This window comes from Amphimedon queenslandica, unplaced genomic scaffold, assembly GCF_000090795.2.
Source record: "Amphimedon queenslandica unplaced genomic scaffold, v1.1 AMPQUscaffold_13361, whole genome shotgun sequence".
Taxonomy (NCBI): domain Eukaryota; kingdom Metazoa; phylum Porifera; class Demospongiae; order Haplosclerida; family Niphatidae; genus Amphimedon; species Amphimedon queenslandica.
In genome coordinates, this window is record NW_003546403.1 from 57,940 (window position 1) to 73,049 (window position 15,110).

Here is a 15,110-nt window from a genome sequence, read left to right on the forward strand (position 1 = left end):
AATTGAAAACTTTGTTGAAATGATCGGTATGTACCAACTCCTCAGTAGTCTTTGTAAGTTGGAGGAACAAGTTACAAATTTATCTTGTAGTAAATGTTTCAAAAGGGGTGTCTCATAACATAATTTTAAACTATTTATGAACAATTCTTTTTGATGTTAATGAATGAATTAGGTTTCAAAATGCTATGGAGACTAGGGCTAGGCAAATTATGCTAACATAATTTGGAAACATTTTCAGATTCTGGCATTATTGCAATTTTAACAGATGCATGACCATGTAACTTAGTAGTTGATATTTGAGTAAAGCTTAAACTATGAGCATAATAATGAGCATAAATTGGATTCATTTCAAAGCATAATAGTAGGATGGAATTTGGGGCAGCGCCTAACAGCATAATAGGCAAAAACTGAAGCATAATTTGCCAAGCCTTAATGGAAACCGCTACATGGAAGCCATTCAAAGAAATACCATAAGTACATTTGCTAACCACTTGTCATACTATGCCTCCATGAATATGTTTAAAACAGATAAACACTCCTATGAGGCGTTTAACCCCTCAGTTTTCAAATTCCATAAACACCCCATAGCCTTAGGTGTTTATCTATTATCAGTAAAGGGGGCACAACTGTCACTATTAATCAGCAGCAACATCAACAGCAACCTTGTTCACTGGGGGACTAGTAGAGCAGCTACAAGGATGAGTTACTCAATCTATTTTGTAATTTTTACCATTCTGCCAATAATCTTTGGAATTGTTGCAGCAATTATAGTAGGAGCTGTTGGTTGGAATGTTGTAAAACCAGATAAGTTAGTGAGGATTATAATTCCATATATCAGAAGAAGTGGTGATAATACTGTTTTGTTTGGGTATATATTAGAAGAGGATCATGTTAAAAAACTCTTCTGGTTTGTGTTGTTTATCATTTCTCAGTCATATGGATATTCTCTACTAATATCCTCATTCAATATCCTGGCAATAATAATCCATATGCAGATAGCAGCATAGAAGTAGCATGTTTCTTCCACAATAACAAATCAAGAGCAAATTTAAGTCCAACAGAACGACTAGAGAAAGAAATCATTTGTTTTGCAATAAATTTCAATTTTGCAGCAGCAATGAGTCAGGCAGCTAGCATACTAGCTTTGGCCTGGCTTATTCTGTCTATAGCTACTTGGGCGAAACTAAACTCTGATAAAATTAAATATTGTTTGACAAAACTTATGAAAGATTTGTGGAGAGAACTTAAAAATTGCCATCTTACAATTAGAAAGGCTAAAATTTGTGCTTATTTTCTAGTATGTGTAATTGTATTTTTTGTTATTTTAGCTTTATTTGTACCATCATTTGTTTTTAATTACACATAGATATATTGCTATGCTTGTACAATTTTTATTGATATTTATAATACTACTGTTAACATTATTTGTTCTTTGTGACACAAATATCAATAAAGAACCAAAAGCACTTCAAGATTACTGCAAAGAAAGATTGAAAAAACCCCCAAAAGATGGAATCAAAAAAACTATACTCATTGAAATGGCAACATTGGAATTCAAGAAATTGTTGGCTAGTCATGGCATTTATCACACTGAATCTGATGAAGAAATGACAGAAATTATCGAAACTGTATATGAGGCAATAGAGAATCTGCCAGTACAACCTGAGCTAGAAGAAAAAAATGGAGCATCTGAAAATAACTTTTCAAAAAGTGTTCTAGCTGAATCTGGTATAGAAGATGATTCATCATCATTTCATTCTTTAGACTCATGACGATGTATAAACATCTACATTATTAAAACATCTATATTATTATAATACTATTATAGAATTGATTTTTGAAAAACTTAATTGAGTGAATAAGTCAGTCTTGAGGGCCTAGATGAGTCCACTGCCTATATAGATATGGTAGTGTCTTTAGGAGGAAGGTCTGGACTGCAAGACTATAGAGTAGCTAACACAGTACTATTAGCTGTATTAGATTAATTAAATTAAAAGTCTCTAAGTATACTGTACACAGTCTCACTGCAATTAATAGCAACTTCTGGCCAGCAGTAATTTAAATGCAATGAGGGGTTTCTTAGGTAGACGTACCAGTACTCAGTGACATATTAACACAAGAAGCACAGGCACGATTATTGAGGTAACACAAGATTACTGAATTTCATTTTGATCAGGACTGCCAGGCATGCATAGACTAGCTTTCACAAACAGTTAAAATTTCAAACAGGTGCATGGGGAAAGGAGAAATAATGAATCTAACTACATGCAAGTAGACTCTAATTACTGAAGATGCCAGGTGCTACAAATTATCATTACTAGATGTTCTATAGATCCAGATCTAGATTATAATGCAGCTATTATTGCAAAATTTTATAGCAATATTATAAAATGAATAGTATTTATATCAAGTTTACAAGCACATGTATAAATACAAGATAAAATTGAAAATGATTTAACTTTAGCTCAGTATTTTTTTAGCTAAAGTCTGTCGTAAATTCCGTTTCTTAGGTGGTAAACGAGACTTACATGTAGATTTGGTGATGCCATCATTGCGCTTGGTATCAGTATTTGCAAAAACATCCCTTACCAGTTTAATTTCATCAGTAGGAGCATGTGCCACTCTTGACTTTCTCTTAGTAGTTGTGACGTCCTTATATGCTGGAGGAGGTGGTGGAAAGTTCTTATTTAAGTCAATGTCATGATAATTAACAAGCTGTGGTCTTTCAGAAGACACCTGTTGGCTGTCAGGCCAACTAGGGAGTCTCTCATGGTCAAAGTCTCTAGAGCCTCTTTCATCCTCTTCTTCTTCTTCTTCTCCTGATGATGATTCACTACTCAATTCAAGCTCTGATTCTACACTGCTGAATGTACTTCTTCTGAGTGGTTTGCTATTAGTGATAGAGGTTGCTGATGGTGAGTCTCTAATACTCACTAAAGTGCTAAAAATATGAAAAGGATGTGGTAGAGAAATGAGTTGAGAAAAGAAAGGAGAAGCAGTGGAATAGTTCATAAAATGAAGGTGCTATACTATTATACAGTAAGAAATAAAGCATAGCCTATAAACTATAATAATAGCAAATAGCTATTATGTGATTTTATTGTTCAAAAACTAATTTGACCTGAAATAATAAGCTTTACTGTCATTATGATTGTTTGGCTGTTTTAAATGAAAAAAATTAAATGGAGGTTTGGATATCATATGAAATAGTACCCGCTTGTATTGTAAATGATAATAATTACTTAGTCTCTGATTGACAAGTGATCCCATCTCTAGATGCCACAGAATACGTAGGCTCTGGAGTACTTTTATAAAAAGGAAGTGATGCTGAACATGTAGCTGCTACATTAGTGAGTGATTCAGTGCTTGATGCTGTTGCTTTCTTGTTTAGCCGTGGATCAACAGCAGAAGAAACAACTGTTGCTACACACGTAGCAGTGATACAAGTAGAAGTAGGGGGAGGAGCATTAGTAATGCTACTCTCAGTTGATGGACTACTGCTAGGAGAAGATAAGATTGACTTAACATATTCTGAGTACTGTTCAGGATCAGTGCAGTTCACAATAGCTAATGTGTTGCTGGCATATTGAAGCATGGCTTCCCAATCTTTGTTAAGCTGCAAAAGAGAGGGGAGAAAGAGTGTAAATATTGAAGCTCCAATTAACACTATCTTGAATTAATGATGATTACTGACCTTCAAGTATGATTCATTTCCAATAATGTAACAGCCTTTTTTAGCTCTAGTGAGAGCTGTAATCATGCAGCATACATCATTAAGGATTCTATACAGAAATATAATAAATAATAACAGCATAATTGACTCACCCCAAGTCATTGGAAGCATCAATTCCATTGTCACACATATAAAGTATTATAAAATCCTTATCTTTTCCCTATGCATCAAATTGTCATACCAAGTATAATGGACATATAATATGCATACCTCAAAAGTATCCACTGTTCCTAATTCAAAAGTCCTACCAAAGCTATAATAACATAAACAACTAAAAACAGTGAAATATATTTCATTCAAATCTTACTCGTTAGATAGCCACTCCTTCAGTTTTGCAGTTCTCCGTTTATCATAATTGATGATCCCCAATTTTCTTGGGAGGACGCCACTTTCCAATAAAGCATGCACTAACTTCTTGAGAAGAGAATAACTGCAAAATGATCAAAAAAATTGTATACTTAATGCTACTGGGGATTTTAATATAAAATGTAACAGAGTAACTGCATTGCTTCACTTTGTATGTACATGTAATGTCCTACATTTTTTAAATGGTCGTAACTCGAAAAATATCTATCGGAAAGAGCTCAAACTTTCTACATAGCATAAGTACATCAATATGTATTAGAAAATGTGATAAAGCTTGGGGGTGATTTTTGGGCCATTTTTAAAAAAAACCATGGGCTATAGTACAGGGATTTTTTTAGAAATTGGCCCATTTTTAAAAATGGTCATAACTCAAAAAGTTTAAGTCAGAATCTGCTCAAACTTTCTGCACAGCATAAGTACATCAATATGTATCAAAAAATGTAATAAAACTTGGGGGTGATTTTTTAGCCATTTTTCGGGAAAAACCATGGGCTATAGTACAGCGATTTTTTTCAGAAATTGGTCCATTTAAAAAATGGTCATAACTCAAAAAATTTAAGTTGGAATCGGGTCAAACTTTCTACACAGCATAAGTACATGTACATCAATATGTATCAGAAAATGTAATAAAAATTGGGGGTGATTTTGGGGTACGGATTTTAGCCCAATTTTGAAGCAGCTATAAAATTGGTAAAAAATCCAAATTTGATTGGAATCATTCAAACTTTTTACACAACATAAAACATGTATATGCATCAGAAAAAAATTATAAAAATCCGATTTTGGTTGAAAACATCTTAACTTTCTACACAATGTAATATCATGTAGTAAGTGCAATAATAAATTAAATGGAGCACTAACTTTGCATTTGATGATGGAGCTGTTGTATTAAAGAAAAGAAACGGCTTGAGTGACCTTTTACTCTGAGCATAAGTCTCTGTTAACGACCTGAAAGTGTTAAAAATAAAATAATATTTTATTTGTTCTACAGAAACAACCTACGTATCACTCCTCAGTCTTCCTCTATAGAAGTGCTGCGAAGGAAAATGACACAAAGAGGGAGACATTCTGTACTGGACTTCAAGGGATCGAACAACACTGGGACCTTTATTTCTAGAGAAGCAGTGAAGGAGTCTTTGAAACAGGCTCTGTCCTATTCTAAATTTCTCTGTGGTGCGCATGATCTGCTGGTCAGGGCTGATGGGGGTTGTTCTTGGAGTGGAAAGGAAGCCTGGGTCACCAAGAAGGATGATTTTATTGCAGCCATACTCAAGTGGGATGAGAGTCTCTAACTCAGAGCAGCGAGAAGCCTACAATCACGGATATACACGTACACAGTCCATAAAACTGACTATTAAAAAAACTTATTGAATGATACTTACGTCATCAATTATAATGCAACTGAAGTGAAGTTGATTCTTGGCAGAAAACCTATCGACAAAGAGAAAGATTAAAAATACACAGGACTTTTAGTATACAACTATACATGCATGTATGTACATACATATTTTAACATAATAAAATAATTTTATTGTTTGGCTTACAAATTTCTCAATAGTTTCCTTCCAGCAGAGTTGAGTGTACAGCAGACAATGTCAGCATTTAAAAGCAAGTTCCTCCTGAGCTCATCATTATTACAGGTGCTTCCTTTATTCTTGGACATCAACTAATAATAAGAATGATACAAATGGCAGTACATTTTCTCAATATGCACTAAAGCACTTAAACTCCTTTTGTTATGTACCTTATTCATTTCTTCAACTAGTCCTTTTCTAAGTTTCTCCAGTTTCTTCAAAGCATCATTTCCAGCCTGTTACATACAATATGCATAAAGTGTTGATAGTCAACCTAAAATGACTCTAGCTCACTCTCTCATTTTCTTTCTTGTGTTTCATAATATTTATATCTTTGTCTACATCAGATAATTTGCTTTTTATCCTATCACAGTCCTTTTGTTCAGCCTTTGATAAACTGCTTGCTCCTATTAAATACACACAATAGGTACTCTCAGTCCTTGCCTCTTCTAGTCCTTGTTACCTTTCTCTTGCTTGACAAGCTCATCTAAAGTGAATTCTTTGTTGATATTTGTATGTGAAGAATAACCAAAATATACCAGACTATAACAGCCTATGGTAGTAGTAGTGACAATAAAAATAACAATAAATGAAGTTGAGTAAAGAGAATATAAAAAGTAAGAGAAAGTGGTGTACTTCTTGATCTTTCATTTGATATTAGTTTCAAATCTTTTAGCCTGAGAATGATTTCATCAATTGCAGGAGCTGAATGAGCACAAACAAATAAATGAGGTTTACGCTGAGAAGAGGAAGAACCAGGCACAGCAGAAGGGAATGACTTGTTTGGTTTTAATTCCTTCAAAAAAAACAACAAAAATTGTGATACAAAATTATTATAGCAATAATCTTCATTTCCACATATTTAATATCCTACCTTTAATATAGCATCTACCATCCCAATGACTGTGTGTGTTTTACCAGTTCCTGGCAGACCAGACACCATGAGAACACGAGGAATACTAAAAGCATCTTTAACCATTGATACAGCACTACTGATGGCCAGGGACTGCTGGGCATTGTAAGTGGTACCATTCTACAACATAAAAATGACAAACATTAATGAAAAAATAATGCAAAAAATGAAATTAATTAAACAATAAAAACAATATAGTTTGACCCCACAAAAACAGGAAAAATATCAGTTACATAATCACTTACTGAATCATAATCTCCATTAGGCTCTTCATTAGTCTTGCTACAAAAATAAGGTCCACCCCTTGGATTCATTAAATCCCTAACGACTTGATTACGATGAAGATTAATGAGTCCGTACCACTTGCGAATAAAAGTTGACAGATAAGTCACAAATCTTAGATTAATGCACTTTATATCAGGAGCAACAACAGAGCAGAACTGTACGCATATTTCAATTTTTTTAGACTCAGAAGGAGAAGGCTCATTCCGTGTGAAAACGTTTACCACTAATCCAAACTTTTGCTCTTGCTCCAAGTCCATTGTATTAGCAGCTTCAACTTCTGAGCCATCCCCAGTATCACCAGCTGCCTCAAACAAGACAAGGTATTCTTCAGAAAGCCAATTATTGATTTGTGCTTTTGGTACGGAGACACGGCATGACATTGTGTAGAGGCAAGACGATGGTTCCGATGGATATTGTTTACAATCTATTACGACAGCTTTTAAATATGGAGAACAGTGCTTGGAACGAATAGCATCATACACCTATACAAATACAAATAGGCCAAGAAAATGCCATCAAATTTGAGCATTTGAAACAAAATTTCAGCTAAAACCAGCATGCACATGCATGATAATTATTTTCTTGGCTTCGAAAAATTGCATATTCTGATACATAATAATGCTTTTACACCATGTAGAAAATAGAGGTTACAATTTTTACTCAACAGCATTCAAAACCAAAAAAGCATTGATACAAAACTCATGTACATACATGCACACACACAAAGCCTGCATTTACTTACATTATCGCATATTTCCATTAATAGAAGAGGCTTCATGATGGACACATAATCATCATAGCTTGAGAACACGTCAGGGACAGGAACAGCCTCCACACACTCTTGCAATAAAGGCCTTATGGGACAGCCATTGCTGTCAAGACCAGGAGAATGAAATATGTGAGGAGGCCAAGCAAGAAAACTGCTATTCAATTCTGAGGCAGAGTGCTTCTTCTTAGGAGTAGTGTCGATTGATACTGACCTAGGCCGCTCAAAACTGCCGCCACTGGTAGCTTTCCCTTTATTAGGATTAGGTCTAAATGGAGGAGCTTGCTGGGTAGGATATGTTGGTGAGTTTGACACTGACTCAAAGCTAGGTACTGGTGATAAGGGAGGGCAGTCATTACTGGAACTGGTGCATTGAGCTTTGGTAGAGAGTTTGACTTTAGTTGGTACAGTAGGAGGAGGAACTGATGGAAGCAGAGTAAGAGGAGGAGGAGGAGGAAGGAGAGAAGGAGGAGGAGGAGTGAGAGAAGGAGGAGGAGGGGGAGTGAGAGGAGGAGGAAGGGAAGGAGGAGGTGGGGGAGGGGGAGTGAGAGAAAGGGGAGGGGGAGGAATAGAAGAAGGGGGAGGAGTAAGAGAAGGAGTAAGAGGAGGGGGAGAAGGGAAAGGAAGAAGATGAGGAGGATGGGGAGGAGAGATAGGCAGAGCAGGAACAGGAGGAAGAGAGGACGGAGATGGGAAAAGAAGAGGAGGAGGAGGAGGCACATGTACAAATGGGAAGGGACTAGGGGACAGAGGAGAACCCGGAGAAAGAGAAATGGACGATGAAGAAAGAAGAGGAGACAAAGGAGAAGATAAATGAGAGGAGACAGTAGTGACAGTCAGAGGTAAACTGGAACCAGAAAAAGGAGCTGATCTAGTTACACCTTTATTCCTTGGATCAAGTACTGGATTATACACATTACTACTGGGAGAGGAACTGATATTAGAAGGCACTAGTGGTCTCTCTCCACTGTTGCATGCAGAGGAGATAGCACAAGAAGCTTCTGGATTATCAGAATTTGCATCCTTTTTACTGGAGGAACTAATACTTGATGATGATTGTGTGGATCCACAAGCGAGTGATAAGGATACGCTCCTTGCCTCTCCTCCCTCCTCAAGGATTATCTCTTCTTCTCCAACTACAACCTGAGAGTTTCTGAAAATGTCATCTTCACTTTCGTCCGGGCTCAACGCTAAGCAAAGGTTCTCCTCGCTGCCACTAGTCTCCGCTAATAGAGGTAACACACATTCTCTTTCTTCCTCCTCTTCCTCAAAGACGAATGTCTCTCTTTCGTAATTAATCTGAGAATTAGAAAAAATGTCAAAGTTAGTGTTGCGGCCATCAGCAGCAAACTCATCATTATCACTATCATCACTATGACAGATCCTTTCCACTCGATTACTCTGAGCTATTTCCCCCGTCTCTTCTCTTGCATTCTGTTCTTCTTGTAAAGGAGGAGCATAATCTAAAACTTTCAAAGGTATACTTATTACTAGTGATAATGGTTTAACGATACCTTGAGCTCTTAAAAACTCCCTGCATTCAGTGTCATATTTTTCATAGGCCTCGACTGAGTCTACTTCAACAGAGCTAGGATTGCATTTAGCCACTTTAACACGACAAGGGCCGACTCTTTTATACTGTTTAGTGCATAGGTTCTTATGAGAGCTACCAATGCATGTTGGCATTAAGTGCAACTCATTATATACCAGTGGCGATAAAGAATCCAATGACAATAGCTGTAGGTCGTCAATCTGTGTAATACTGGAGCGTAAACTACTGCAGACTTTGAGAGGTATACAAGGAGAAGGAGAGAATGGCAATGGAGGAGGAAGGGGGCTCTGAAGAGGATCCACCGATTCCTTTCTATTAGTAATACTCTTACTAGTAGCTGCTACACTGTCAGTTTGCATGGGACTCAGTCCTTCTGAAGCCTTACTATTGGCATCTGATGTAGGCAATGGAGTATTAGCAGTATCTCCCTCAGCTACTGTGGATACATTCAATGTATTACTGGCATCAGATGGAGAGACTGGACCAGTAGCAGTATGTCCCCCAGATTCAGTTAGGGAGGATACCTTGTTACTGTTGATTGTAATTGAATTAGTTAGCTCACTGTCTTTTGTATTAGCAAGCAAGCCAGTATCAGGAGGCTCTTCTGTAGCACTAAGAGTTTCTGTTGATGAGCTGTCCATGAAACAGCTTTCATCAACTAGTCTCCTTCTCTTTAGTGGATTGCCTATCTCTGTGTACTGATGCTGCTTTCTCTTATTTAGTTTAAGCGATAGACAGTGGATTGGGGCAGGATTACCAGAAATATTGCATGCAGGTATGGAGGTATTGTTATCATGAGGTACATGCAAAGTAGAATCTAATGACTCATCAGTATCACGTGATAAGGTGGTCTCTGAGTCAAAGTCCATAGGCTTTGCTGCAGCAAATTCTGGGGGACACTTTGAGGACTCGGCAAGCATCATCACGTTGTCGTCATCAGAGGAGGAATCACTGCAGTCATCAACCTGGAGTGACAAGGACCCATGGATAATTGATGGTGACATAATGGTAGAGGTACTAGTACTTTCTATTTCATCGTGGGAGCTTTTCTCTTCAATCTCACTGTTTTTCTCTTCAATCTCACTGATAGACGGGGAGGAAAGAAGATTTGTTTTAACCGAGATAAGGGGACTAAGATTAATAGCAGAGCTAGAGCAGCCACTAGTAACAGGTGAATATTTAGTAGGAGGCGTAGACTTTCTAGAACGTCTTTTAGGGCTCAGCCGTTTCTTGGGGGGTATTCTAGTGGAGTTAGTCTCACTGTCAGAGTCAGCAGTTGTGGAAGAGTGGGAAGCTGAAGATGATCTGCTTCTTTTTCTTTTTCTAAACTTTTTCTTTCCTTTCTCTCCATTACTGATGGGATGACTCAGCTTTTCCTTAGTATGTAACATATCATAAAATGAAGGCAAACTATCTGAGGTTGAAGAACTACATGAACTTTTTGGAGGCTCAACAGCTACAATTATTACATCTTCACAGCCACTACTGTTTCCTTCATATTTATTTGTGCTGCTTTCAAGACTTATTTTCGGCTTATTATCTTGTTGCTCACTGATACAAGAAGAAGACTCCTCATCATGCAAAATTGGAGGCTCTGAAGCCGCACTAGTATCAGTAGCTGTATGATCACTACTGATACTGGAACCCAGTTCATCTTCTTCTTTATGCAACTCTTCCTTTTGTTGCTCTTCTTGTGACTTAAAATCTCCAGTGGAGCACAAAGGCTCTTTCTCTGCATCATCTTCAATGTCAGCAACAATTTGACCCTGTTCAGTATCAGATTCGTGAAGTGGACCTATTATCACATACAATCATAAAATATTAGACAAAGCTCGTTTGATCTCTTACCAGTCTGAAAAGAATCATTTTCTTCGTTTTCTAATGCTTGACTAGCTTCATCAGGGACATTATCATCACTGACATTACCCTCATCTTCCAGTCCAGAGGTGGTAGAAGAGACAGCCCCTCCTTCTTCAATTCCAATTTCATGCACATGTAGCTTTGCCATTTCCTCTAAAATCTTCACAATGTCCTCACAAAGGGTCTTAATAGTCAATGTATCTTTTCGAGAAGATGAATCGCTTGCTGTACATCCATCACTTTGAGAATAAAAGAGGACAGCATCATACGATGCACAGGCCCTGCCAATTGAATTACTGAAAAAGGAGCGAATGAGATTTTTAACTGAAGATATACAAGTTGGAACAAAAGTAGCATCATCTGAATTATTATCCAATGTTACGACAGTATTGTATATCGAATTGATTAATGGCAGCCATTTTGAAATATTTTTAACCAGTACCTTGTAATGACCTTCATCATAGAGTAACTCAACTAAGACCACTAGCAGATACATGGATTCATTAGACATATCCTTAATGGAAACAAAAGATTTGAGATTCTGAGGAGATAAGGTTACTTTAGGAGGTGGCAAATAACCAAGAAGTAGGCTCTGCTTAAAAACTGGCTTCAGTTGAAGACTAATGGCTGCAATGGTGGATAGAAATTCAAGCAACGAAGAAATGACCGGCTCCATTTGGTTCCCATAATCAATAAGTGTATGAGTAAGAGGAACGACCCAGGATAAAATAACAGAATGAGGGCTGGATTCTTCTGTTTCATCTACTCCTTCTCCTTTTCTCTCCACCTTGACCCAGGCCTGTAGCTCACGATAAAAGCTATTGTGACTTAAAATCATGGTCATCACATCTTTTGGAAGCGTGCTGCATAACTTCCAGAACTGTGAGCCAAGCTTTTGCAATAATAGAGAAACAATCTTTAGTGCCGGGAAGAAAACCGAGGAGTCCTCTTCGAAAAGACCTAGTACAATATTCACAAATTCAGCATAATGAGAGTCATTGCAGAGACGCTTGATGCAGCTTGAATCAATAACCGATGTCAATGCGTACAGGCCATTCCAAAAATCTCCTCGGGATTCATACACAACTAAATAATGAGGCAAACAAACCGGCTCTGTGAGCATCCAAGCAGCCACACCTACAGTATACAATACACAACATAACTAAAATGCATTATTAATTTATTATACTAGGGGGGAGAGAGTGACATGTGTAGATAAAGCCTAAAATACAGTGTAACATTAGTTTGATGAGCTATGTAAGGCTTGAACAAGTGTTTTCACATCAACACTAGTTGGTATTCACACTATCCTAATATCCTTACAACTAACCTGCTGAAGATGGTGGATCATCAAAAAGGTTATAAATAGCGACAGTCATAATCCACCCAATCACTTCAATAATATCATCATAGCTCTCATAATCTATGGAGCCCAGTTTTCCCACACAAGTCTCAGCCCAGTCACGTACCTACAGTACAGAAAATTCTTAGATTTAGCTAGAGCAGGTACAATATTTTATGAGATATATATACATGTAGCAGGGGTGACAGTGCTCTATGGCAGATAGCAGACCAAAGGCCAAGGCCTAGGGTCTGTTATCTGCTACCACTCATTCTATATACAATATGAAGTAGACTTGGTCAAAGGTAGCCCATCTGAAATAGATATATATTCGAGCAAAGGTAGTAGCCATATTGAAGTTTACTGAGCATGGACAGAGGTCTGCTATCACAGCCATAGGTCTGCTACCGTAGGGCACCTTTTTTTCGAGGGCTATAGGTTTCATGAATTTTTATTTTGTGGATTTAATTTTCACAAATTTATGCTGTCTGCCATCTCGTACTGTATTAATTTGATTTTCATGGAAGTAATTTTTGCAAATTTTAAAGAAAATTGCAAAATCCGCGAAATTTATAGCCCTAAAAAGGCGCCCTACGGCATCTTGTGATAGCAGACATTGACTCATGGCAGCATTGGCAGGTGGGAGCTAGGTCTGCTATCACAAGTAGCAGAACTCACGGGGGAGGGGCCTTCGACTTTATGTACCAGTGTAGTGGCTATAATTAGCACATTTATACTAATCCCTTGCTACTCACATAACTGCATTATCACTTTTTGCAAATCCTCTAAGCACATCTTAATGAGGACATTTAAAAGAAAATAAAAGCAAATGGCCATGCAACTAAGGGGCGAAATGAGCCTATCAAATATCACATAAGCACTTGAGATGTGATAATGTTTCATATCATTTCCCCAAAATAAAACAGAGCTCTCACTTGCCTTACCAATTTCTCTGGATGGACCAGCAGTAAATACACTCCAGGAAGCTTCTTATCAATGACTGCAGACTCTCCAAGTTTTAATAGTATTTCAATAAATAACTCGGAGACTTTCTCATTAAGTAATAGACGAGGATACATCAAGACCTCTGTCACTGAGACCTTACAGTGATCAAACGATAAATCAGGCAAATCAAGACAGGTCTAAAAGAGAACATTGTTTTTATGAGAAATGCAATGGTACATTATTATTACTATTATTCAACAAACAGGGCAAAACAAGTTAAAAATAAGTTAAAAGAAATAAATAAGGTAAATTAGATAATATAATATATGTAGTTAAAAAGTAGTGTTTAAAGGTAGAACATTTTGAGAAATAGTTTAAATATTATCAATGTGGTCAATGAAAGTCAGAATTAATCAGTCCGCCACCATCCTCAAATCCCAATCCCCTCCACTTAGAACGGGAACCATGCACACACATTATCATCATCATCATCATCATCATCATCATCATCATCATCATCATCATTATTATACAACACAACACACAGACATACACAATAAAATACACTAAAGACAAAACAAGAAATAAGAGAAGCCAAACATAAAAAGACAAAAGATAAAACAATTATCATTATCATTATTATTATTATTATTATTATTATTATTATTATTATTATTATTAATTATTATCATCATTATTATTATTATTATCATTATTACTACACTATTTACACAGTACACACATATTTTGCTTTAGTTTTAAACAAACTTTTCTAAGTTTAGCCCCTTTTATGAACAGTGATTACTACATGCATAGTAAAATTATTAGATTAGAGCAGAAAAGTCTAAAATTATAACGGAAATTGTATCAGTTTGAAATTCGAAATATGTAAATGATATCACACAAGATTAACACATTCTCTTACTTCAAAATGTTCAATGATACGCAACTTTGTCCTTTCATACGGTGCCTGTATATTTAATACATGATTCCTTGCCGATACTAATTTATGATAAGTCATAACACAGTCTAAGCAGGTGAGGAGATCAGAATCTGCAGGCTTGAGCCAAGATGGAGGCTGACCAAAAGATTTGATATTAAACTGAGCATCTGGCTTGTAATCGATATATTCCTCCAGATGGCATTTCATGAATGCTGTGCGAGAGCACCACAAACAACTTAACTTGGAATGAGATATGGAGGGATTCTGTGTGAGGGTTGGAGAGTGTCCTTATAAATGAGTGTGTCAGGACGCATAAAACTTACCATCGCCATATTCTTCTCGGTTTTTCTTTTTACCTTCTTAGAATGCAACTCTAGCTAGCTAGTAGTAGTAGTAGTTCCTGTCCTACAGGGCCTGCTGCTTGAAAGCCTTGGCTGTTGGGGGAATTACGCCACGTGAATGGATGGAATGACTCAGTTGATTACTTTAAAATTCCATTCTAAAATTCCTATTCTGAAATGTCTAGCCTATTCTGAAAATGTGAAAATTTTAGAATGGAATTCCAAATGTCCAATTTTATGGGCAGGGCTACCTCTCTCTTTGTCCTAAACCACGTGTTTGTTTGGATTCTCTTTCTTTCTTTCTTTATATTTATTTATTTTTTCAAAGATTACAGAGCTTTATCATAGTCATGGCACAGCCTCAAAGCACTCCGCAGGTTCACAGAGGTATCATTAAAATGGTGAGTGCTTTGTATTCTTGTTTTATTATCGTCAATCAACGAAATGTTCTTTTCAATTATCTAATTTCTTCTACTTCTCACTTCTTCCA

The 15,110-nt window shown here is 36.8% G+C and overlaps 3 protein-coding genes across 3 annotated transcripts in view; 1 reads left to right on the forward strand and 2 right to left on the reverse strand.

Moving 5' to 3' along the window:
- Window positions 1-2,381: 2,381 nt before the first annotated feature.
- LOC109582727 (probable helicase senataxin) lies at window positions 2,382-8,116 on the reverse strand. Its single transcript, XM_019997629.1, has 17 exons — window positions 7,614-8,116; window positions 6,832-7,353; window positions 6,548-6,706; window positions 6,310-6,469; window positions 6,137-6,226; window positions 5,968-6,080; window positions 5,844-5,909; window positions 5,644-5,765; window positions 5,482-5,530; window positions 5,102-5,409; window positions 4,961-5,047; window positions 4,041-4,163; window positions 3,944-3,986; window positions 3,826-3,893; window positions 3,695-3,782; window positions 3,243-3,616; window positions 2,382-2,941 (listed from the first exon to the last, which is right to left on the reverse strand). Exons 1-17 carry the CDS (start codon window positions 7,647-7,649, stop codon window positions 2,461-2,463), a joined length of 2,889 nt encoding a protein of 962 aa, XP_019853188.1. The 5' UTR covers window positions 7,650-8,116; the 3' UTR covers window positions 2,382-2,460.
- Window positions 8,117-8,195: 79 nt separating this feature from the next.
- LOC109582720 (uncharacterized) lies at window positions 8,196-14,852 on the reverse strand (the record flags this gene model as incomplete). Its single annotated transcript, XM_019997613.1, has 7 exons — window positions 14,603-14,852; window positions 14,262-14,543; window positions 13,336-13,533; window positions 12,380-12,518; window positions 11,038-12,186; window positions 9,152-10,984; window positions 8,196-9,106 (listed from the first exon to the last, which is right to left on the reverse strand). Coding segments are annotated over exons 1-7 (4,521 nt in total), but the record flags the coding sequence as incomplete, so codon positions are not given.
- LOC100632625 (staphylococcal nuclease domain-containing protein 1-like) overlaps window positions 14,850-15,110 on the forward strand; it is a 30,878-nt gene continuing 30,617 nt past the window's right edge. Inside the window, exon 1 of the mRNA XM_019997624.1 lies at window positions 14,850-15,021. Within this exon, the coding sequence (XP_019853183.1) occupies window positions 14,971-15,021 (51 nt within the window). The 5' untranslated portion in view covers window positions 14,850-14,970. The remainder of the gene's footprint in view (window positions 15,022-15,110) is intronic.

Excerpts from the sequence above, each read along its gene's own strand:
- LOC109582727 (XM_019997629.1), bottom strand. The coding sequence starts at position 7,649 with ATGAAGCCTCTTCTATTAATGGAAATATGCGATAAT. Across the intron at positions 3,783-3,825 it reads GATGCTTCCAATGACTTGGG|AATCCTTAATGATGTATGCT; the intron begins GTGAGTCAATTA and ends ATTTCTGTATAG. Across the intron at positions 2,942-3,242 it reads ACTTGTCAATCAGAGACTAA|CACTTTAGTGAGTATTAGAG; the intron begins GTAATTATTATC and ends TCATATTTTTAG.